Raw genomic sequence first — 23,805 nt, 5'->3', positions numbered from 1 at the left:
AGAAGTGAATGAACGGTGTTGGCAGTGGATTTTGCACCACCCAAACTCCAAATGCTTAATTTAGGAGTTTCCTTAGGCTCCCTCTCAGCCCACAACAAAGCATAAAGCTCCTCAGGAAGGCAGGGACAGACACCCACACTAGGGACCTGCTACCAGCTCCTCTAGGCAGATGACATGCACTATCTGCTGTTTAGGTGGTCAGGTGAGTTAAGCCTCTAAATCCGAGCATCTAAATTGGTACTTAAAGTCACTGGGTATAATTAAACTCAACTGCACAATTTTCTGATAAACTGAAGAGCACTAGTGGATCCAGCATAAACTGGACACCTGGAGGTGTTTGTCTGAGGCCAGGCTGGACAGGGCTCTGAGCAACCTGGTGGAAGGTGTCCCTGCTCATGGCAGGAGGTTGGAACAAGATGATATTTAGGGTTATTTCCAGCCCAAACTGTTCCATGATTCTATGACTACCATGCCAACGTGCAGACCACAAAAATACAGCTTCACATGGAGCTTTGACTAGATACAGAACAGATCCCTGTTTTCTGTTTTAAAATAAATATATTTATCCTCCCTAGTCAGGCTGGCTATGTGCAAGCAGTAGTAGCTCCCTGTGGGCAAGACTGGGGCACCCTCAGCCAGGCAGCATCCCCACAGAGACCCAAAGGATTGGCTGCACCACATTCCTCCAGCACAGCTCTTTCATGAGAGAGGTTTGATAGCTCTCTTCATCTTTGCTTGCTTGACTCAGTCATTTAACGAACTACTGGGAGAAGAAACATTTCCTCTAAAACAAAAGGGTAGAGGTATTTTACATGTTTTCTGAAAATGAATCAGGTGAAGACCAGGTCCGTTGTAGGACAGACAGATTCTGGGCTCCCTGACAATCCTCCTTCCCTTTAAGCCATGCCTGCACACCAAGTGACACTCAGGTCCACTTGAGAGAGAACAATTGGCTCAACAAACTTCCCCTTCTTCAATGCTTTTCTTTAGCACAAAGATGGTGGGGGTGGGAGGAAAGCATCTCAATTAGCAGCAAGACAACAGCAAATGCATCTCAATTAGCAGGGATCACCAGGCAGGTGCCACCAGTGTCAGGAAAATCCTGCTATTCACCCTCAGGTCTCACCTCAGTCGTTAGAACTAACATACAGAAGTCACTAATAGAGATTTTCAGGCCAAGTAGAGGAAAAAAAAAATCGATTTTTTAAGCTGACACCACTCTCCCAGTGGTGTCAGCCTCCTCAAATCTGCCCTGCATTCCCTGTTTACAGAGGAGAGCATGTTGTATTTCAGCAGAGCCACTGGAACCACCCCGCCTTATAATGCCATTACACAACAAACCCACAACTAATTACCTCTAATTGGATTGAATCTTTTTCATTCTTATTATCTTTTCCATGGCTGCAATAGCAATGTTTCAAACTTGTACACAAGCACATAGGATGTTTGGCAATTCAGCTTGGTGGAGTGCAGTCACGGATTGGTTCATTCAGGAAAATCACTATAACCCCATAAACACGTATTAATTGCTCAGCAAAACAGAACCCTGGCAAATCCAAGTGCTCCCACACTTAGAGCAGAGAGCAGTATTTCACTTTCCTTGTAAAGAACCAGCTACAACCAGTAGGACACTGAATCACACCAAGGGAACAATGCCTAGGATGAGTCATTAGCAAGCCTTTCCTTTCAGGCTCTGTCAGACCCCTCTGAGAAAAGCAGATAATTAGGGCAATTCCAAATGCTTCCCAGAGTAACTTTTTTATTTGTATCACACATACTGGCCAAAGTCAGCCATTTCTCACTCTGATTTTGATGTTAACGTTATTTAACGTTTTAGAAACCTGATTATTCTTCCACTAGGGAGGGATTGTCCTTAAATTGTCAGATCAGAGCATTTCCTCACGGCTCAGCCTTACTTTTTCTTGTCTTAATAGTTCAAATTTGCATGCAGCATAACCAGACTTTTGATTCTTATATTAACCACAATTACACTGGTGGCAAGAGCATAAATGAAGGCACCATTTACCCTCGTGAGCTCTGACTGGAAGATAATTGCAACAAATGCTAAACAAAACCAGTTTTTGGCTTTCAGTTGATACCTACACATGCCTACATAAGAAAAATGCTGGAGTTCCTCTACCACGAATTGAATGGGCTGCTTCATGTGGAAATTGGTTAATTTGGCTTGTACTTCTACAGGAATATCCATCATCTCCCACATGCACGCTCTATTACACAGATAACACTCAAGTTGAATATTCCCTCTAATGGATCTTCTATTTGACACCCTCCTCAGTGTGGAACAGTCTGGACAGTGCCCGCTTCCAGAAATACCTGACCCATATATTTGACAAAGAAAGAAAGGAGAAAACGTATTACATTGGGCAAGATTTGTTAGGACAGTTCTGCACGAGCTTCTGTTTTACACCATTATATTTTAACTTGCATTGTAGCATACAACAAACACTTGAAGACCTCTTTATGCAGGGCCTTTTTGGATTAGTGAAGTATCAAGTGTTTGATGAACGGTAGCAATATTTCGTAATATTTCTCAATATTGTGAGAACACAGCAAGAACAGAAGAGTTTGAAACATTGCTATTGCAGCTGTAGAAAATATAACAAAAATGAAAGAGTCTTTATGACTTGGCAAAGTCCAGTGAACAAATACAGAACAAAGACTTTTTCAATGATGTGATATTTAACTGCTCACATGGAGAAAGAATTAAAAAGCACTTTGCTTTCCATGCCTTGCTGCCCAGGCACTGCCCTCATCCCACCCAGTGATGGCTCAGCTGACCTGACCACATACTCTATACACATCATCTGAACAGAGGTTTTTGCAGCAAACAAGGACATGCCTCATAATTCACATTGTTCACCACAGATAAATTTAACAGTCACTTTGCAACTGTGTCCTTTATTACACAAGCTACTTTATGTACTGCTGATGCTTGTTAAAAGAGATGCTAAGGCAGAGCTGCCCGAGCTGCAGCTGAAGTATCTTGAAACCAATGCACTTAAATAATTGTCCTATTTCTCATCTTTCACCCTATACCCAGCTCTGTTTTGAAGCTGATGAGTCTGATAGGAAAAAAACCTGACATAAAATCCATTCAGAGCCAGGATCTTTCAGACCAGGCTCTTTTGACCACTTTGCTTTTACTGTACAGCTGCATTTAACTCTCTAAATCTCGACAGTTTCCTCCACCTTTATAATTTTGGTGGAAAAACAGTATATATCCCAGCAACAGGTACAGCTCATGTGACTGCAAGGTGAAGGCCCATGGCTGGCCCTCTTAGGAAAGCAGACATCTTCTCATTAGTGAACCACAGGAGCCTCCATTTGCTTCTGAAAAGCAGGGAAGAATCACCAAAAAGCTGGTAGGAACAGCAAGAAAACCAGTGCACCCAGGAGACTGCTGTTCCATTATTTATTACTTGCTATATAGTCACAGAATCAGGCAATCCCAGAATGGTTTGGGTTCCTTAAAGACCATCTGCCATGGGCAGGGACACCTTCCACTAGCCCAGGTTGCTCCAAGCCCCATCCAACCTGGCCTTGAACACTTCCAGGGATGGGGCAGCCACAGCTCCTCTGGGCCAGCAGGTAGAAATTCAGCCTCAATGCTGTACATGCAACATGAAGCACAGTCTGGTGAGACTCTTACATGGGCAGACACATGAGCAACAAAGGGGTTTCCATCATTTTCCTTCTCATTATGCTCTTACAGGCGTATTTTCCATTTACAAGTTACATATTTAGGGCCACCCACAATGGAGCAGAACATCAGCAGGTGCTTCTGGAAATGCTGAATAAAGAAATTATTTTAAATTATATGGTACATTTTGTACTTGGTAATTTTTTAGTGCATTTCTCTATGTGCCAACATCATTCACACACAGTTAAGGGTCAGAGTTTGCCACAGGCTCATACTCTGCACACAGAAGGCTGAGCTTAAACTGTGCCAGGAGTGCAGAGCAGCAGAGTAACTCAGCAAAGAGGTACCACGATGGGCAGATGATCCTTCCTGCACTGGGACTGCACTGCCTGGTTATGCCAAGGTGAACACTGGAGGGAATGCCAGCAGCCCCTTCAGCAGGCTCTGGGAAGCACAGGAAGGAGCTCCAGTTTTCCTGCCCACCACTCCCACCAAGTGGTTTGTGTGTGAAGCTGCTGGGCACACGGGGCTTGTGCTCTCACTGAGCTGTTAGTAAAGGGGTGTTGGCATTAAAAATTCTTATTTTCTGAAGCTGCAACTAACATCTTTATTCATTGCTCACGCTGATATTATCAATTTGCAGCAGAATTAGAGCCCAGAATCAATACTATGCAATTTTGGTGGTTTTAGCTTTGTCTTTTTTACCAGTTCCATTTTTATTCCTATCTCAGGAATTAATTTTTTCTTTAAATACATGACTTAAGGTAAATTATTTAATGTGTCAAGATATGCTAGGCAAACCAAATATTACTATTCATAATCAAGTAAAAAGATATAACTTTTTAATTTAATTACAGATAAAATTTACATTTCTCGAAGAAACTTAAGACCACCAGAAATTTTTGTGGTTTTTTTTTTTAATAGTTTCAAACATCTTTTTTGTTAAGCAGCTTGCTCACTACAGCATCTGCAACTCAAGGCACAGGGGCACTAATTGCAAAATTACTACAAATAAAGAAAAAATTGCTTAGGGAAAATATGAAGTGTGAACAAAAAATAACCAGCAAGGAGCACACTAATCACAAACTCTTATTTTTAATAACCTGGTTTTTATATGGGTTGAGTTGGTGGCTTGTTTAACAGCTTTGCATTGACACTCTGTACAATCTACCAGAAGGTTCCAAGCTTGGCCAGAAATCTGGAGTAGCTGCTGAATGGCTTCTTTGTTATTAAAAAGGTCATGCTAAATACTCAACACCCTGTAGCCTGTCTCAGCAGATAAGGGTTTTTTTGGTTGTTGTTGTTTGTTCTTGTTGGGGCTTCTTCAGTAAACTCAGCTGACCCTGAGGCATTTCCTGAAAATCTTTTATTCTAGAAGGCAGAAGTAAAAATGCTAAAAAATAGACCTTATTAAGGACTCAAACCCTCGGGTTTGACTCAGTAGCAGTCCCAGACTGTACTGAGCAAAATGAAACATACCTCTGAAAGTCTATTTTGCTTTTGTGGCAGCCACTATGGAAGAACTGTTAATCAAAATTTGGTCCTGGAGATGAAATCCTGAGTCACACAATGCAACAGTACTAACCAGACAGGTTTCCTGGTCTCTTTTTGCCCTCCTCCCTCCAAGCATTCAGTGTAGCTCCCTATCACAATTTGAACACACACACAAAACCAAACAAAAAAACCCCAACAAAACAAAACCTAAAAAAAAAAAACAAAACAAAACCCCCACAAGCCCCTTGTGATAAACCCACCCCAAACCAACACCCCCCTCCAAAAGCCAGTGCTACCAATTTTAAGAACCACTGTCTCTCAATCCAGGTTCCCCCGAACCAGGCTCAGACACACGTGCAGCAAGAGTCTGAGCAGGATTCAAATTCCCTGATGCTGCAAAAGTAGCTGTGTGACTTAGCCAAGAAGTTAAGGACAGCACAGCTGCAGCCACAGACAGCAGGATATAAACCCAGATATTGAAGTATGATTTTTTTTTCCCCCTCTGCTACAAAAGAAACATAATCCACCCTCCCCGTCCCTGCTCTGCCTCAAGTATTAGCTTCAAATTACTCACCCCTCCAAATGCACCACCACCATCTGCTCCTGGCATTGATTCCACCGAGCTGGTGCTGGCTATCTGAGGGAAACAACGACACAGAACAGTTTCAACACGGACATTCTTCCTAAAATATATTAAACATCAAAAAGAAAACAAAACAGAGAAAAACGGGTAAAAGAATTTAGAAGAAGAGAAAACAAAAACAAAAGTTTGCTTTCAGCCCCTCGTCTCTTCTCTTCTGAATACACTTTAATTCATAGAAGCATATCACAGAAACACAGGATGGTTTGGGTTGGAAGGGACCTTAAGGACCATCTTGTTCCAACCCCCTACCACAGGCAGGGACACCTTCCACTAGACTGGGTATGCTCAGCCACCCACAAATATGGGGTTGGCTCTGACGTGGATGACTTCACAGATGGCACCCAACTGCCACCTGCCTTTGAGTGCAACCTGTGCCTGCCCCCCACGTGCTGCAGAAAGCCAATGCCATGGTTTGAAGGACACACCAGAGCCTGCCAGCCAAACCAGCAAGGGCTCTGGGCAGGCACTGGATTCAGACAGGAACAAAATGTACTCCATTCAAACACCACTCAGTTAACTTTCTCTTCATTTCAATACATCTCAATTTCTTAATAAATGCAAAATGGCACCTCTACATATATATTCATATAGAATTCACAGACAATATTCATGTATCTGTATGTATTCAATAGATGCAGATGGCAAATAACAAGCACCAAAATCACAGGTTGCATCCTAAAAAGAAAGGAAAACCATCTCCTCTGCCATTAATTTACAGGGAGTCTGTTAGTTTACAGGGGGTTCTTAAACTATGAGACTCTTTATGATAAATTCCCCTGTTACTCCCACAGATCATTCTTCCTTTGTCAGTCAGACAACACCTCTTATTTCGAGGTTATCCAAAAAGCCAGTGCATTCTGGCACTCTGGCTTCATTCCATTTGAAAGCAAAAAGGTTTAACCTCTGTTATTAGAAACAACATGACCTGTACCATGAGTAAGCAGCCAAACTGAAGAGCTATTAATCTTGATACCTCACTGTATCTATTTCTATTCTAATACAATCAATCTGCTCTTTAGAACAAAGAAAGGAGCAAATGCATCCCCTGGGGCCAGGCTTATGCCACCTCAGAGCACTTCCTTAGGGAATGAGACTGCATTAAAGGCAAGCATCACTCCTCAGCTCTAGCCAGCTATTTCTGCCTCCACAAAACCCAGCAACCCTAAAGGTCTTCACATCACCTGTTCCTCAGTCCTGTGGAAAGGGGTTCTTTTCACTGGGATCCTAAATCAATTTAGGGATTTATTCTGCCTAGTAAAAGGACATCTTTGTGCTGTGACAGGATACTTGGGAAAGGGAAAATGTGGAGAAAAGCCAAAAAAAAAAAAAAGGGATCTGAAGAAGAGACTGAAAAAACTCCCAGCGAGTTTAGGGAAGAGTAAACTTCTCCAGTTGCCTGTTCAGATCCTCATGTCCATTTAATGTTTACTTGGAATAATGGGCTAAAAATCAAATACCCTGTACTCTTACCTGGAAAATATTTCAAAAGGTTTTCTCCTTGTTATGCTACCATTGCCACTCACAGTGTGTAAGATCTGGTATGAATACAGTTATTGAGATTTTTGTCAAAGCTACCCAGAACTATGGGGAGAGACAGAAACTATGAAGGGAAATAGTGATGGTTCAGCATCCAAAAATCATAGTTTAACTAACAGAAGTATTCTCAGTCTTAAGGCTCTGGGATGCCACTTCCACAGAGCTCAGCTCTCTGCAGCACTTTTCCTTGCCAGCCTCCAATACTGCACAAACTGGCTCCTTCCCCACACCACGAGCCTCTAACTCTTCTTAGATCAAGCAGTGGTAGAAGAGGTCCTTCTTCTTGGGAACATTTTTAGATGGTTTTAAAAACACCCTTCACATAGCCTGGAAATGCTGCAGGTGAAAATGGAGAACTAAGCCACAAAGGCTTAGTTTTCTCAGAAGACTTTTTTTTAAAAGACTGCTGCTACCCTTATCCTGCCTGGGACTGACTGGACACGACACTGAATATTCCCCTTCTGAGAGTTCACTGATTGCTGAAGGTTATTGCACAGGCATAATGTGAAGAGTCAGGTCAAATTTCAGATCTCTGCACCTCCCAAAACCCACAAGTCTTCTGTAGGCAGATTTCAGGCTGAAATCAACCCACAATGCTGGGATGAGCTTATGTAAGTCAGCAGGGACACAGAGGCACGGCCAGAGTTGCATGCAAAGGCATGCACTGATCATGAACTGCAACCAGCCCTAAGCACTGTAACACAGTAAATGTATGGCCAAGGATGGAAGAAAAGCAATTTGACCCTTTTTTTACGGGCTTATTAGAACCAGAGGCCAACTTCTAGTAGTTGTTAGAGATCCAGCCTGGAATCCATGAGTGCATATCTATTTCTTGACTCATGAGAGCAAAAAAGATGATTATTGTCACTTTTCCCTCTAAAGTAGCTGCCCAATATTCCATAGATGATGAGATATGCACGGTGGATGCTGCCTACCACAGGGTATTGCACCTAAGAATGCTCTCAGTATTTGTCCAGTTTCCCTTACAGAAATATTTTCAGCTCCTTTTAACTGACAGCAATTTTTGCCACATTTAGCCGTGACATCAGTTTTCAAAGCTGATTATCTAGAGAAGCTAATCTCCTAAAAATGCAGGTTAGCATTCTGGCATTAAGGAAATTATGATGCAGACTGTATTAATATCATACTCAGGGATAAACCAGACTCCTGCTCTGCTTGACTTCTTTGAAGAGCAGAGCATAAACATGTGGCTACACCACGAACACAGAAGCAAAATCAAACAGAATTTACAAAGCAAGATAATTATTATGAAGTTGAACAGATGCTGTGTCTTAATTACACAAAAAAAGTGTGTTTATTAGTTTGCTTATTAGCAAAAGATTTCTCTCCATCAGAGCATCCTGGCTCTGAAGGCAGCCATGAGTTCAGTGAAAAAGACAGGTAAGGATTGATTATTTTCTTTTTTTTTCTGAGTATTTTTAGCTGCTGCCTAGTTCAGGAGCTGTAAGCCATGCCAGATTCTGAAAATGGTTCATTGCTGACTGCTACCAGCAATGGGATTCTAGACCCTGTGGAGGTTTGGGAAGATCTCCACTGTCAGTCTGATAATACTGGGATGAAAAGGCATATCCAACATCTCTCCTGAGGCTCCTGGGAAATCAGTCAGATAAAAATCCAGATTATTGAGTCACTGAATCAGTCCTGGGAAAGGAGAGACGTCAAAAATTGTTAGGTACCAAAACAGAAAAAACCCGAACAGTTTAGGAGGGCAGGGGAGGGGGAAGATAAAAAGCTCCCAAAGTTCAATCTCTGTAGATGGACCTTCTCTTCCTCTGCTCCAAGATCTACTATGTCTGAAATCATCAAGTCCCAGGCAGCACTGCATGAAATTCCTAATTACTTTGCTCTCCCAGGCCCTCTCCTCTTGAGCTCGTAGCAAATGCCTGTGGTTAAGGTTATCATCATCATTTTCTAGTTGAATGGAGAGATACTGTTGTTGTCCTCATGTGAATACTTCCAAAACAAAACTCCTAGCAAATACAGCACAGAGTGATACATTATGGCTGTAGAGAAACAGAATCAACTTTCAAGATTATCTGGCATATTTAGTTGAAGACTGTTTTTTCTGAAATATATTTATTATCTCTAAGAAAGAATTTTAAGATCCTTTTAAAATGCATCAATTTTAAGTCTTTTTAAGCCCTGCAGGGCTGAGTAACTGTAGATGTGTAGGTTTTAACTGTTAATAAAACTGCTCTGGCAAAGGAGAATGAAGCACTGGTACTTACTGAGGAATCAGGAAGATGCTCCTCCTCTTGTGAAAAAGAGCTATTGAAAGCTCTGAACGTCTCACTGTTCTGTTTGTGCTTTTCAATTGTGGCTTGAATGACCTGAGACAAAATTCCAGCAAAGATGAGAAGCATCATTAAAAAAAAATACTTTCATAGGAAGATGGGTAGGATTATGATTTGATAAAAAACCCCTTAGACTTGTATAAATGAAAGGGAAACTTAAAAATCTTGAGCGGTGGTGTTAACTCACTACTGTTCAGGTTAAAAACTAGAACTGCCATCAGACAGGGTCTCTACAGGTCAAACTGCAAGAACATACAAGGCCTGATGCCTCAGTCTCCCCTCTCACTGAGCTTGAGGACTGCAGGAAAGGGGAGCCCATTTGGAGCCCCCAGACACTTTGTGGAGCCAGTGGGTCAGCACTGGACCCTGACTGGCCTCCACATCTCTCCAGGACCATCTCCACCAGACTGGCCCACCCAGCTTCCTTGCACAGCCACATTCATCCAGAACCCCAGAAAGTGAATTTTAAATGCTGCCAGCATGGTGATTGCTTCCCCTTATCATCAGTGTTTTGTACTAACCTGAATCCATTCCCTCTTCTCCTCTTCTGTCCTGTTAAAACAAAAGAAAAACAGAAGAAACATCCTCGTTTTACTTCCAATATTTTCAGTAAATTCAATTCACAGCTTTATATCCATCAAGATTTCAGCTTTACTATCCACTATTTTATAAACATTATTAAAAATATTTGACTGTAGTTATTAGAAAATGTCAAAAATATTTTAATTACTGATACAGTGGAACTTACAAGCACTACTATAAACACTGAAAGCATTCAATAAAGGCAATCAACACAGCACTGTAACACACTCTGGCTTAGGACCAACATTCTCTTGCATATCTAAGTTACACATCTCTGCTGCTCCCCTCATGGTTTAAAGCTTTGTCACACTTGCACAGCCCCCAGATCATCCATTTCTCCATATATATTCACAAAACTCCCAAGACTGAACAAGTACTACACCTGGCTTGTAGTTCCAGCGATCTCTTTTTTCCTGTTATGGAAAACGTATGAGTCATGTTTTGCTTGGCAATTTCTTGGACCTGCAAAAAGAACAAGTCAGCTTCCTACTCATCCACCTTGTCTTTCCATCATTTTTAATGACTTACAAATATTCTTTGAAAGGCTCAGTCGAAAGGATCATTCTGAATATGGTACAGAGGTAGAAAAAGTAAGGGATTGTTTTCATAGTTACTTCTCTTGCTAAAAAACTTGTGGATCTGTATCATCAGCCAGTCCCCTAGAGCAGCAGGGGAGAAGGTGGCCTCTGTGTCAGCCAGGGCACCAGGGAAGGCTTTCAATCAAAGCATGTACACAGTGACCATTACTCTACTTCCCTCCAAATGGTTACCTTATAACAATTCAAAAAACAACCCCAAAAAGAGAGACAATCACAGAATCATTAAGGTTGGAAAAGACCTCTAAGATCACCAAGTCCAAGGGTGAACCCAGCACCACCATGTTCACCACTGAACCACGTTCTCAAGTGCCACATCCACACGGTTTTTTGAACACTTCCAGGGATGGTGGTTCCACCACTGACCAAGGCAGCCTGTGCCAGGGCTGGACAGCCCTTTCAGTGAAGAAATTTTCCCTAAAATACAATCTAAACCTTCCCTTGTGCAACTTGAGGCCGTTTCCTCTCATCCTGTCACCTGGGAGAAGAGACCAACCCTCACCTGGCTACACCCACCTTCCACGGAGTTGTAGAGAGTGAGAAGGTCCCCCCTGGGCCTCCTTTACTCCAGCCTGAATCCCCCCAGCTCCCTCATCAGACTTGTGCTCCAGAGCCCTCCCCAGTTCCATTTTCCTTCTCTGGACACACTCTGCCACCTTAAGGTCTTTCTTGCAGCGGAAAAGCTGGATTGATCGGAAGTGATCCAAAGCTGGATTTTAGAATTTTATTGTGTTTTTATATGCATACAGTGTTATGTTCTTGGATTCAGCAGGGATCTGAGGCTATCAAGTGGAGAAGCATTAAAACAGGGAAAAAGAAGAGATGCAAACCTGCAGTCCTGCAATGTCCATCTTCTCTCGGACACTGAACTTCTGGCCGATCAGCCTCAGTTTTGGCACACAGTACAGCACCATGCTGTTAAACTGCAACAACACAAGAGTTTAACTCAGGGGTTTCAATGCTGGACACGCCCTGCATTGTGACAGTTTAGGCCTCTGGTGTGTTTTATTCTAAGGGGCAGTTCTTAAGAAGAGGTTTAAGGTGAAAGCTGGGCTCAGGGATCATTACTGAAAGCAATGGGCAGACAGAAACATGTCAGCCAGTCACTTCCCACTTCTGCCCCTCCCTCTGCATCTGACTGTCTTGAGAGCACAAGAGCTCTTCCCTCAGTGCCAGCAAGAGCTGGCCACCACCTGCAGCAACGTGGTGTGGCTGGAAACAGCCTCCTCTGGCACTCCACAAAAACTCAGCCTCTGGGTAGGGAGATGGGAAAGACCCCTTTGGACCTGATAAGGCATCAGTAAAATCACAGCATGGAAGAAGGAAGGAAATCCTCGAGCAAAAGCTTCAAGGGAAAACTGCTGCTGAGAAGGAGTAGCTGGGCTCAGCTGGTGAAGGCTTTTTATATTTGAGCTTAGAAAGATGGGAATGTACCACAGAATCATAGAGTGGTTTGGGTTGCAAGTGACCTTAAAGGTCATCTCACACCAACCCCCTCCCATGGGCAGGGACACCTTCCCAGGTTGCTCCAAGGCCCATCCAACCTGAGCACAACTCTGAAAAGAAAAGAGCAACATAAAGCACTCACCAGGAATAAATACCTATCCTGTGCTGTGCCATTCTTTGCTGAAAGTTTCTGAATATGTCCTTCTTTAATGAGCTCATTGGCTGGGTTAACAATATCCTCTTCACCACCCAGGCGTTCATAGACTTCCAAAAGCTTGTGCATCTTTTCCTGCAAGTACAAAAATCCAGCAATTTAAACTTAAAAATTTATTCCACTTGGTCAATTGCCCATTGTGTCATCTCTGTGGTAAGTGTAAATAAGTTGGAAAGAAAATAAGTGTTTTGCTTCTGCTATAGCTTTGGATTTTCATGAATACCTGTTGCATACTCTTCAGTTCTCCTCCCCACTCTGGATTAGTCACCCAGGATTGTACCATTTTAATGATATTTTGAGATGAATCTATTTGATATTTTTAGTCATTACTATTCAACAATAAATATGTATCACAGAATCATAAAGGTTGGCATAGATCTCCAAGATCTTCAAGCCCAAACCCTTTGGTACCATTATCTTTGGAAGCAATGACACTGGGTCCAGTAAAATCAATGGCCAAGTTGGAGACCAATACATTACCAAATAATTTCCAAGTTTTAATTTATTAGCCCAGCTTCCACTCTACATCTCAGACTAAGATTCCTTCCACAGTGTGTTCATTTCTCAGCTTCTGAGAAGTGTCACCTCTTGTGTCTGCTGCTGATACTATTGGAGGGAGGCCTCCATCAGGAAGCACGGTCACATTCTGCAGCTCTAAGCTAAGCCTAAAACCTCAGCTGTCTGAGGAATTCTGCAGTCCTACACAGGAGCCTCCATGGTCAAAAGTACCTCTGAAATAGGCCAGGCCAAAATTCTTAAAATATAGTTTTCATGCACTACAGGAATCCCTATATCTTGGTAAAAAATTTTTATGAAGGGATTACTACTTCCTGTCCAGCAAAACAGTGTTTCTACTTTACACTAAGTCATCCAAATATTAAAGTCCCTCTACACAGTATTCAAATGGATAAAGGTAACACCTTCATCCACTTTATTAAGCAGTACAGAAGCTGTAACAAGTTAAAATAAGGAAGGTGCATAACCCATGCTCCCAAATTACAGCCTTTGGAAAGGTTTAGCTTTCAGCCTCAAGCTAGACAGATGTGGTCCAAATGGCACTGTCAGCAAATGGTCAGGAAGTGAGGACCAACACTGATGGTCATGGTCAGTATCCATACCCAAATATATGCCCAAACACACCTCTAAATCATACCTCTACCTACCCATGGATTAAGCTGAAATTTCAGGTCTTCACACACTTTGTTTATTTCCATTTGGCTCAAGAATTTTCACCATAAATATGTATCACACCAATTCCTGTCCTAATCAGTTCTTCTGACCAATGATTAAAGAAATGAACAGTGAAAAAAAAAAGCCACCAAAAAAAGGAACACAAACTCTAACCATTACAATAAACACCCTGCAAACAAAATGGAAGGTGGGGGATGTGGACTAATAACAAGTATGCAAATCACCTAAGCATCAAAAGGCAGATTTTTTTTCCACAAAATGGGAAGACAAGCAAGAGATCCTGCTAATTTACAAAGAAACAAACAAGCAAACAACCAATAGTGAACTTCTCAAACAGTTTTTTTTTTTAAAGGGGAAACTAGAACACTAAGAATAGATCCAAAACCTGGGGAACATCTGCACTTCTAGGATAAATCAGCTTTGGAAGCATGATTTATTTCTTCTACTGCACCACAACAGGAGGAAGAAGCCAACACTCAGTTCAAACCTCCACTAACTTTTGGAGATTTTGCTACAGCACTCTCTTTCCTTTTGGTCTGGCTTGGACCTCATGCAGCAAAATTATTACAGCAGCCTTTTCCAATAGGTTTTTGTGTACTAACAGAAAAAGCATCCAACACAGAAAGCCACGAGCCAGTAGCTCCATATTCCTGCTGTCTGCAGAGATACTGCACACAGCCCCCAGGAAAAGAGTTTTTAGAGGCCTCAAACCAGAAAAATTTCCACCAAAATACATCCTTATCAAAAGAACACACCAGACTCAAACAGAAACAGATGGTTTCCTCACTGTGTTTTCAGACACACTGAAAATACACAGACATCAGCTGGTTACTGCCCCAGAGCAGCCACAGGAAACGTGGGCTCGTGGTGTCCCCACTGCTGGGGAGGAAGTAAGAGTCTGAGAGGGAAGGGGACATAAACCTTGCACCCACAAATGGCCAGTGGGTATTAAGCTGGACACACAGCATTTCAGATCTATTAAATACAAAAGGTCCTGAGACACCTGGGTGCAACTATAAAGTCCATTTACTTTTATGGTAATGCACTAGAGCTCTTCTATAGGTAAAACTGTTGCCAGTGTTCAAAATATCTGTGGTCTGACTGCCCAGCTTCTGAAGTGCAGCTTTCCAAAGCTACTGACACATGCTAAATGCACACTTGGTGCATTTAAGATAAGCCAAAATCAAATCAAAGCAACCTTCAGTCTGCTGAAGGCCTATAGGACTACAAAACCAGCGTGAAAACCTGCAAGGACACCTTATGAATGGACCTAATTGGAATGCTTTCGGTGCTTTTCAAGGAAAAGCAAATACTGAGTTTTGTGAAGACCTCCTTTTTCAACCCATTGGGTCCTTAAAAAGAAAGAAAATGAAATTTAGGCCCAACAACACACAGTAACTGCATTTACAATAAAGAGAACTCAGAGAGCCAACGGATGTTTAAAGCCTGACTGACAGTATTTGAAATACCTCCCCAGTCTACTGTACTGAGCCTGTTGCAATGAGAAGCTATCAGTTCAGCCAAGATCCCACTTCATTCTGGAATTGCTACTCACCATCTTCCGGATGGCTGCATTGGAATGGTTCGCTGCCGTCGATATCAGCTCCAGTGACTCTGCAAGAAAGGCACCAACAGTTATGCAGTCTCCACATTACATCTGTTAATAGCACCTTGGGGTTTTTTTTTCACCTCCCTGATTATTATTTTTTTTGTCAGAATTGCTGTTATAGACACAATCACTTCTGCACATTCAGCTGATCCGTTTAATGTTTCACCTTTCTTTCCTAAAAGTCCAGATGAGCCAAAGCTCACAGTGACAAAAAAGTCCATCTTCTAGGAATCACCTGCTAAAAGTTAAGTCTCACTTAGGTCTTTACAAGCATGTTTTTAAGACTGTTTTTCTAGAACAGGCCTTGCCTGCTTACAGTAATGTGGACCCTGTTTTGGCTGAGATCAAAAATTCCTCAAAACAAAGAGAAGTCCATTTCTCCTGTTTCTCTGTGTGAACAGAGTCTAACTGATTTTCCTGGCAAGAAATACACATTGAAATACAATACACATTTAAAACCATTCTTACTTTCTTCCTCTGGCTATTGCAAGGATGTCCATCCATCTTTGTCCCTGGCCATACAACGGATTAAACAAAAATGCCAGATGTTCTACCAGGACAAACTTCAATATATGGTCTCTGCCTATTTGCTCCTTTTGTTCCTAGAGCTGGCACCCCAACCCTTTTCTTATCTACTCCAAAAGCATTCAAAACTCCTTTGTTTGGCAATAATTTGATTAATTAAAATCCCCATTTCTCCTACAGTCCTGGGGGTAAGTATCTGAACATGTGAAGAAAAAAGTGCCCAAGATTTAATTGTGCTCATTAGACAGAGAGGAGTTTATATGTACTTTCAGCATCTTTCCTGTCTGGAGATTCTTCTGGAAGTTTCTTTAAATAGTCCTTCAGGAGAAGCTCGTAACGAGGAATCCTTTGCACTGGTTCAAGCATGTGATGCTGTAAAGTCAGGTTTCCACACACCTCCTGTTTCTGTAACAGAGAGAAAACAAGCACAGGAGGGTTTGGTTTTGTTCCTGCCTTTGGTGTTAAACAGCAATGAAAAATGTCCATTTACACAAACCAGAGTAATATAGAGGAACTCCTCAACCATCATGGAATGACAGACTCATCAGGTTGGAAAACACCATCGAGATGATCAAGTCCAAACATAAACCAAACACTGCCGAGGCCACCACTAAACCCAAGTCCTCAAGTGCCACATCTACACCTCTTTTAAATCCCTTCAGGGATGGTGACTCCACCACTGCCCTGGGCAGCTGTGCCAGGGCTGGACAACCCTTTTGGTGAAGAAATTTTCCCAGTAGCCAACCTAAACCACCCCTACTACAACCTCAGGCTGTTCCCTCTTGTCCTGTTCCTTGTTCCCTGGGAGCAGAATCTGACATCCCCCCGGTTCCCCTCTCCTGTCAGGGAGTTCTGGAGAGTGAGAAGGTCCCCCCTGAGCCTCCTTTTCTCCAGGTTGAGCCCCCCCAGCTCCCTCAGCTGCTCCTCATTAGACTTGTGCTCCTTCCCCAGCTCCATTCCCTTCTCTGGACACACTCCAGTTCCTCAAGGTCTTTCTTGTCGTGAGGGGCCCAAAACTGCCCCCAGGATTTGAGGTGTGACCCCACCAGTGCCCAGCACAGGGGACAGTCCCTGCCCTAGGCTGAGGCCACACCATGGCTGGTACAGCCCAGGTGCCCTTGGCCTTCCTGCCCCCCTGGGCTCCTGTTCAGCCACACCAGCACCCCCAGGTCCTTTTCCAGGGGGACACTTTCCAGCCTCTCTGCCCTCGAGTAGTGCTGCAGGGGGCTGTTGTGACCCAAGGGCAGGACCTGGCACTTGGCCTTCTTGAACTCCATACAACTGGCCTCAGGCCATCGATCCAGCCTCTCCAGATCCCTCTGAGGAGCCTTCCTGCCCTCCAGACACAAGAGCTGACAGCTTTCATGTGAACCTTTGTCCCACGTGTGGCATTTTCTGCAGATATGCAACAATGTTCTTGCAGATTCTCTGTGTTTCCTCAGAGGCTCAGAAAAGGTCTTGTCACCTCCATGGCCCTGTGTAGCATTGTTCCCCTCAGACTACACAAAACCAGAATGCCCCTGGAGATATACTGCTTGCTAGAGCTCACTGTAGGAGCAGCACACACTGCTCACACCCACGAAAGGAGGAGCTGCCTCAAATTCTACTTATTTTTCACTTGACCAAGAAGCATGGGGGGGGTTGAGACAGATTACATTAAATATCACCCGATAAGGCACCGATGTGCTCTGCTTGCAACAGCACTCAGTGTTGGAGAGTACCTGTTTTCACAGGATCCCTATTAAAAAAAAAAAAAAAAAGCCAAGGGATGTTTCTATTTCAAAGAGAAGGAGAGATGAGAATCTCAGAAAGAAGCAGTAACTTGCTTTAAAGCACACAGGAAGTTCCTGCTAGCGATGTAATCTGACTCCCCAGCAGCATGTTAACCACATACACACACATGCTCCTCTCCACAGCATTATTTTTACATCAGCTCACTAACGTGAGTGTTTCTAGTGTAAACAGCCTCTCCACAACCACATTAATTTCTCAGAGAAAGGCGCTTGTTTCAAGTATCTGCAATTTCCTCATAAATATTCCAGCCCACACCACTCTGCTGACTCGCTCTGTTCTCATAGCAAAGCCTGGAGATAATGGGATGAATGCCTGAGAGGAAAATACTGGCTCTCCTTCCAGAAACCCAAAGGTGTAAATTTACTTTCAAAAAGTATCTTGTCACAGTGCAGCAAGGTGAGCAGTATTTCTGTTTAGGGCAGCTGAAGTGAATTTATCATCTCTCAAGAGTTTTACAGCACCATATTTCCCAGAAAAATACAAGTGGGATGGAAAGAATCAGAGATTCCAGGGCACAAAACTGCATACCATTACCACTTGGATTATATTTCCAAATCCACTTACTATAACTTTCTCCATGGCCTTTTTATTTCTACAATAGGATGAACCTTAACATAGGACAGCAATAGGGAAGCAGAGGAGGAGGTCACTCCAAGGCTCAGTCAGTTGTATTCACACACAAGTGCCCCTTTCTGAAAAGGCAGCACTGACAAAATAAACTGTTCCAAATAGGAAAAGGTTCATGCTATGTAATTTTAAAAGTTTACAGAGTTTACACTGGAATTCTAATGACTTTACTAGGGGAAAGATAAATGTTTATTCTGTGTTTAATTCATGTGAGAATACAAAGCACATACATATAATATATAAACATTATTCATTATATGTTGTATATATTTAAAAGTATTTATGTGATGGCAGGAGAATGTTGACAAACCAAAAGTCATAATAAACTCACCAGCTTTTAAGCTTTGGCCCCAGCAGGTAGATGTGAACTGAACAGAAAGTAAGTTTATCTTCAAGGTCAGCTAAAATCAACTTGTTAAGTCACAGTCATCCACTTATTAGTAATTTGATTTTTGCTCTCTGTTTTCCCTAGTTTAACATAATTAGTAACTGTGAATGCCTTAAGCTGTATATTATATATATACTATTCCATTAGCACCTTAGGTAGACCATGCATTCCTGCAGGATCACAACACACTTCCCTGGTATGCTGGAAACTAAAGGTGGCTTTTGTTAGCCCAGAGATAGGTCAGATGAGTGGACTAAGCATTCTGGGGCAAATCTCTGCCTCCTGCAGCCACAGCCATTGCTGTGAAGCTGCCAGTAAATACCCTACAGCACAATCCTGTCATCAGCAGGCTCCAGAGCTTCACCTCCTGCCTGCACAGTGCCCACACTGCCTGCCAAGTGCTCTGCTCAAGGAACAGCACAACTTCTCCTAGGCTGGGACAGGCACAGCCTGACAGGTATCACACCTCATTTGTGCTGGAAGCTTGGTGGTGGGAAGATGAATCTCGTGGAGGGCAGATGGCTGTGCTGTAGGGAAAGCAGCCCCAAAGGGATTCACCCCACAGAAAGCCATGTACATGGCTTGGCACAGGCTGAAGACAGAAAAACACTGCCCTGCTACATGTGCAGGCTGGGTGCAGGCAGAAGAAGGGAAAGACAAGGCCCTGTGGAGCAGCAGCATGGCAGGAGAGGACCCCCCCAGCCTCTGCTTCTCCAAGCTTCTGTCTGAGTCATGGCTGCAGCCCTGAGCCTCCACACAGGGCCTCTCATCTCCCAGGTTGCTGGGGGATTACTTGATTCCTGACAGCTGGCCCAGCCACAATCCTCCCATTTAGGGCAGGCAGCTGTGCTCCCTGCTCAGCTTAACCCCCTCCTTGCCAGCCCTTCCCTTCCAAAGGACTGTATCTGCTTTCCCAGGACTGGCACGGGGATGCTCTCGAGCTGCTGGAGCCTCCTGCATCCCTTCAGCTGGCCCAGGGCCTGAGGGGAACAGAGCAGTTTTACAGACACACCAGCATAAGCAGAGCCCTTCCCCTCTCCCCAAGCAGCTTTTTGTATAATGATGAGAAAACACATGAAAATCCCTGTTAAGCATCCTCCTGTGGAACTGTGATCCTGAGAGAGGTTGCATTGCAGCCTCTTCAGGAGCCTCAGGAAAACCAGTCCAACAGCAGATGCTGTCAGTGATATATGTCCAAATTCAAACACACCCACCTCAGAATGAAAATGTACTTATTAAAAAACAATTTAAATTAGTAATGAAGAAGACAAAGCAAAAAGAGTCAGAATTGCTGGGCCAGTGGTGAAGTTTCGTTCTGTGACTTCTGACACTCCTCTTCAATCACAGAATCATGGGATGGTTTGGGTTGGAAGGGACCTTAAAGACCATCCAGTCCAATCCCTTTCTGGCCTTGACCACTTCCAGGGATGGGGCAGCCACAGCAACTCTGAGCAACCTGTGCCTGGGCCTCACCACCCTCACAGGGAAGAATTTGTTTCCAATACTCAATCTAACCCTGCCCTCTGTTACTTTAAAGCCATACAAAAAAATCAAATAAAATCTTGATTAGAGAAAAGCTACCTATGTGAAGAATATGTGTCACAGCAAAAGAGAGAAAGGACTGCCACTAAAATTGTGTATTTTTAGTATTAGCGGGGTATTGTCTTGTAGCTGAACACTGGGAAACAAATAAACTCACACAAATAAATGAGGACCTCTTGGTCCTGGTTCCTGCCAGGACACAGTTAATTTTTTCCAGCAGCTGGGAGGGGGCATGGCCAGGACCCAGAGGTTATTTGATACCTTTCCATACCATTCCATACCACCTTGTCATTGCCAGGGTGGGGGGAAAGGGATTCTCTCTCTTGTAGGGGGAGAAGTGAGGTGTAGTTTTGGAGTCTTGGTGGGGACACTAAATTGGGGAGCACCATCCCCCAACAATCTCTGAGCCTTATTATGCCAATTAACAACATACCTGTATGTTCTGAACAACATCTTTGAAGGGAGAGGACCTCTGCATACATGTGTTCACTATGTCCATTGCCCTGTCAAAGTTCTTCACATATTCTCCATACATCTTCAGGAAAGGAGCAAGTTTCTGCAGGATATCTCCCAGCCTTGGGTTGACACCCCTGTGAGAAAGAGACAGGTAAGTACGGAAATCTCTGGAAATCAAAAGTGTCTTCAGAGAGAAAATACAGCTGTAAGACTTCCACAGCTGTCTCCCACATGCACAAGCACTTAAACACATGTGCAATCAAGACAGTCAGGCTAAGTTTAGTTTAAAGTAATTTATACAGTACCCCAGACGAAACCTCAAATATTAATCCTGATGTACAAGGGATGGTATTTCTGCCCCCACTGTCAGTCTCTTAAGTGAAGGGCAGATTCAAACTGACCATGCATTGTTAAAGGAACATCTGTATATCTCTTATGCCCAGCACAAAATCTTGTGGGAAACATTTACATTTTAAAAATAATCTTTTCCACCACAGCCAAACATCTGAAGAGGTTTTAATGCAAAGAGATGGTTCAGTTCAGCTGAGTAATCCCTGGGGGCTGGGCACATATTTGCCTGGAGACACCCACCCCTCCATCCCAGGCTGGAGCAGCAGTAGCCACACATCTCTCTCTCCTCCAAACTCATGGCCAGACAGAGAGCCAGCCATTCTTCCCCCAGTCTGACCACACAAGACCCTCTTTAGCCAGTGAACAAGCTTCTACCCTCTTCTGACTCCCAGACTCTCCAGTTTTCCTCCCCTTTATTACAGCTGCCCCTGCAAGCTCAAGCACAAAGGTGCTGAGACTCATTTATTCCTTCTGGTCAGTGATGAACTGTGTGAACACTGGACTCAGCCAAGAGAGATGCAAGCTCTGGTCTTGTCTTGGTCATGTAGGGCACCAATGTGCCATCTCAAGTTTCCTAGATCTGACTTACAACTAACTTTCTACCCATCACTGCACTTCTGCCTTAACTACAACTTACAGAATCACAGAACTATTAAGGTTGGAAAAGACCTTCAAGATCATCAAGTCCAACCTTCAACTTATTACAGTAGCCAAATTTTAATTGGTATTTGAAAATATTTATTTCATCTATGAGGCCAAAACAAGCAATTTCATTCCTTTCAAGTACTGCAATTTCATAATATTGCAGTAATAGGAGAGTTGGGAATGCAGTAAGGAAAACAGCTCTGGCAATACTTTGGACTGAAAGAACGTATTCTGGAAATTTTGAGTGCTCAGACCTATTCCTGAAGTCAAAAATGCTTGAGAGACTCCATACTAATACATTAAATAACTAAGGTATTAACTAATGCATTAAACCATTAAAAATTTGGACTAAGACTAGGCCTTGTGGTTGCTATAGTTTCTTTAAAAAATGTATTCTTAAAGTAATTGTAATGACAGTTACCCACCATTCTTGTGTAATTCTTGTTTTGAGCTCAGGGAGAAGAAATTGTCCATGGAAACAATAGATGGAAGAAATGTTTGAGAAGATGCCCGTTATCACTTCGGGTGAAATCCCTGCTTCAGACAGCTTAGTGCAAAAAACCTGCAGAAGACAAGACAGCACCAACATTTATTTACAAAAAACAATCCCAGACACACTGACTTTGGATTGTTGTTTTGCAAAACTGACTGCTTAGAACAGAGCTACGGATTTTGATTTGTGGCAGTCAGTCCCTGGGGTCTTTCAGGAGGTTCACAAAACATAAGTCCACTGTCACTCAGAGTTAGATTTATCAATAAAATTAGGAAAATGTGAGCTGCAATTCAAAAAGGACTGAAACAACTGATATGATCAGACATCTCCTATTTGGGAGTGCAAGCTGCAAAGAACATCCAGTCCCTGAAGAGCACTTGCTGCTATTTACATAAATCAAAATAAACCACGTGATTGTTTTGTTTCTCAGCAGGAAAGACTACACTATACTGAACTAAAGGGAAAGACACCCCCCAGATTTCTACGGTCCAGAAACAGTCTCTGCTCATATAAAACAAACACTGTAAGTCTTCCCTAGAGCTCCTAGAGTCAGAGGGTAGAGGGCTCTTGAAGTTACAGTTTCTACCAGCATTTCTAGCCAGGTGACAACTTTATTTTTCCTCTTTTTTCCCCATTCCCTTTTAAAAAGCCCTTTGTTAGCAATGTGTCTCATCCTCATTTTTATTTCATTCCTGCACATTCATGTGTTTTTTTTCTTTGAGATAATTATAGAAATACCTGAGCTGTGTAGAAACAGCTTTTCTGGGAAGAAACTTCGGACTCGTCACACCAGTTTTACTTCATCCCCACGTGTAAACATGATAGACAACAATTACAAAACACAGCAGTAAAAACACAGTTCACTCTAAGCATGGGGCTGACCCCTGTGGTCTGATTTTAGTAAGACTCCAACCTCTTGCACATCAAAGAGCAATCACAGATTTCATCGTTTCTCAGTGTCTCCAGTGTCCCTGTGATTCCATCTCCCCATAAGCCCAGGGAGGAACCAAATGCTGATGGTGTCTGTATCTTAAACTGCTGCTGCTTTCCCATTCCCCTTTCTGCCATCCTAATCCTCTGGCTTGACAGCAGACATCACTGCTGCTCATTGAAAGGAAAGGCAAGTTAATTCAGAAGGGAATTACCTGGTCCAAGAGATGGAGTCTTTTCACGTACGCTTCTTCTGTGTGCAGCAGCTCACTGGCAATGTTGAACAGCTTTTGGGGCTCTGTACACTGAAAAACAAATCACAAATTACAATCAAGTTACAACTTACAATCCATCTGCACCTACACCCCTAAGTTTCATCAACTGTTCTCTTTTCCATTTTGTCAGTGGCCAAAATCCTTGCCAGCAGAGGGGCCTGGAGTGAAGGAGGTTAACACACTTCAGAATCTGCTCTGTGTCCCTCATCAAAGGATCACTTTGCTCCAGAGATATTTTTAAAGCTATTTTCTGAAAGAGCAATTAGTAATGCAGTCAGTGGCTGGTCAGGACATCACTTGAGTTCATTATGGTTTTATAAAAAGAACCAGAAACATCCTCTAAAAACCTGGAAATAAGTCTAGCCTATTTGGAAAATAAGGCACTGGACTGTAAATCAACTGTTCTCCTTTTTGGACTCAGGTCCTTTAGCTGAAAAGAAAACAACTAGAAACCAGACTGTTTGGCCAGATTTCTCCTCTGGCCAGCACAGC

The 23,805-nt window shown here is 43.0% G+C and overlaps 1 protein-coding gene across 3 annotated transcripts in view; it reads right to left on the bottom strand.

The window, feature by feature from the left end:
• The window catches only part of FGD3 (FYVE, RhoGEF and PH domain containing 3), a 55,315-nt gene that overhangs the window by 11,902 nt on the left and 19,608 nt on the right, over positions 1-23,805 (bottom strand). For all 3 annotated transcript variants that reach the window (XR_003916317.1, XM_029964655.1, XM_018084886.3), the window contains exons 5-15: positions 23,254-23,343; positions 22,041-22,177; positions 20,597-20,753; positions 16,079-16,217; positions 15,234-15,292; positions 12,416-12,562; positions 11,658-11,750; positions 10,614-10,693; positions 10,171-10,201; positions 9,584-9,685; positions 5,730-5,792 (exon numbers count right to left, since the gene is read on the bottom strand). Coding sequence is in view for 2 of the 3 variants with exons in the window: in XM_029964655.1 (XP_029820515.1) it covers positions 5,730-5,792; positions 9,584-9,685; positions 10,171-10,201; positions 10,614-10,693; positions 11,658-11,750; positions 12,416-12,562; positions 15,234-15,292; positions 16,079-16,217; positions 20,597-20,753; positions 22,041-22,177; positions 23,254-23,343 (1,098 nt within the window). In the remaining variant the exon portion in view is untranslated. The remainder of the gene's footprint in view (positions 1-5,729; positions 5,793-9,583; positions 9,686-10,170; positions 10,202-10,613; positions 10,694-11,657; positions 11,751-12,415; positions 12,563-15,233; positions 15,293-16,078; positions 16,218-20,596; positions 20,754-22,040; positions 22,178-23,253; positions 23,344-23,805) is intronic.

Source organism: Manacus vitellinus, unplaced genomic scaffold (genome assembly GCF_001715985.3).
Source record: "Manacus vitellinus isolate BGI_N305 unplaced genomic scaffold, ASM171598v3 scaffold_77_pilon, whole genome shotgun sequence".
Classification (NCBI taxonomy): domain Eukaryota; kingdom Metazoa; phylum Chordata; class Aves; order Passeriformes; family Pipridae; genus Manacus; species Manacus vitellinus.
The sequence above is the reverse complement of the archived record's forward strand: the minus strand, read 5'-3'. Positions and strand labels throughout refer to the sequence as shown.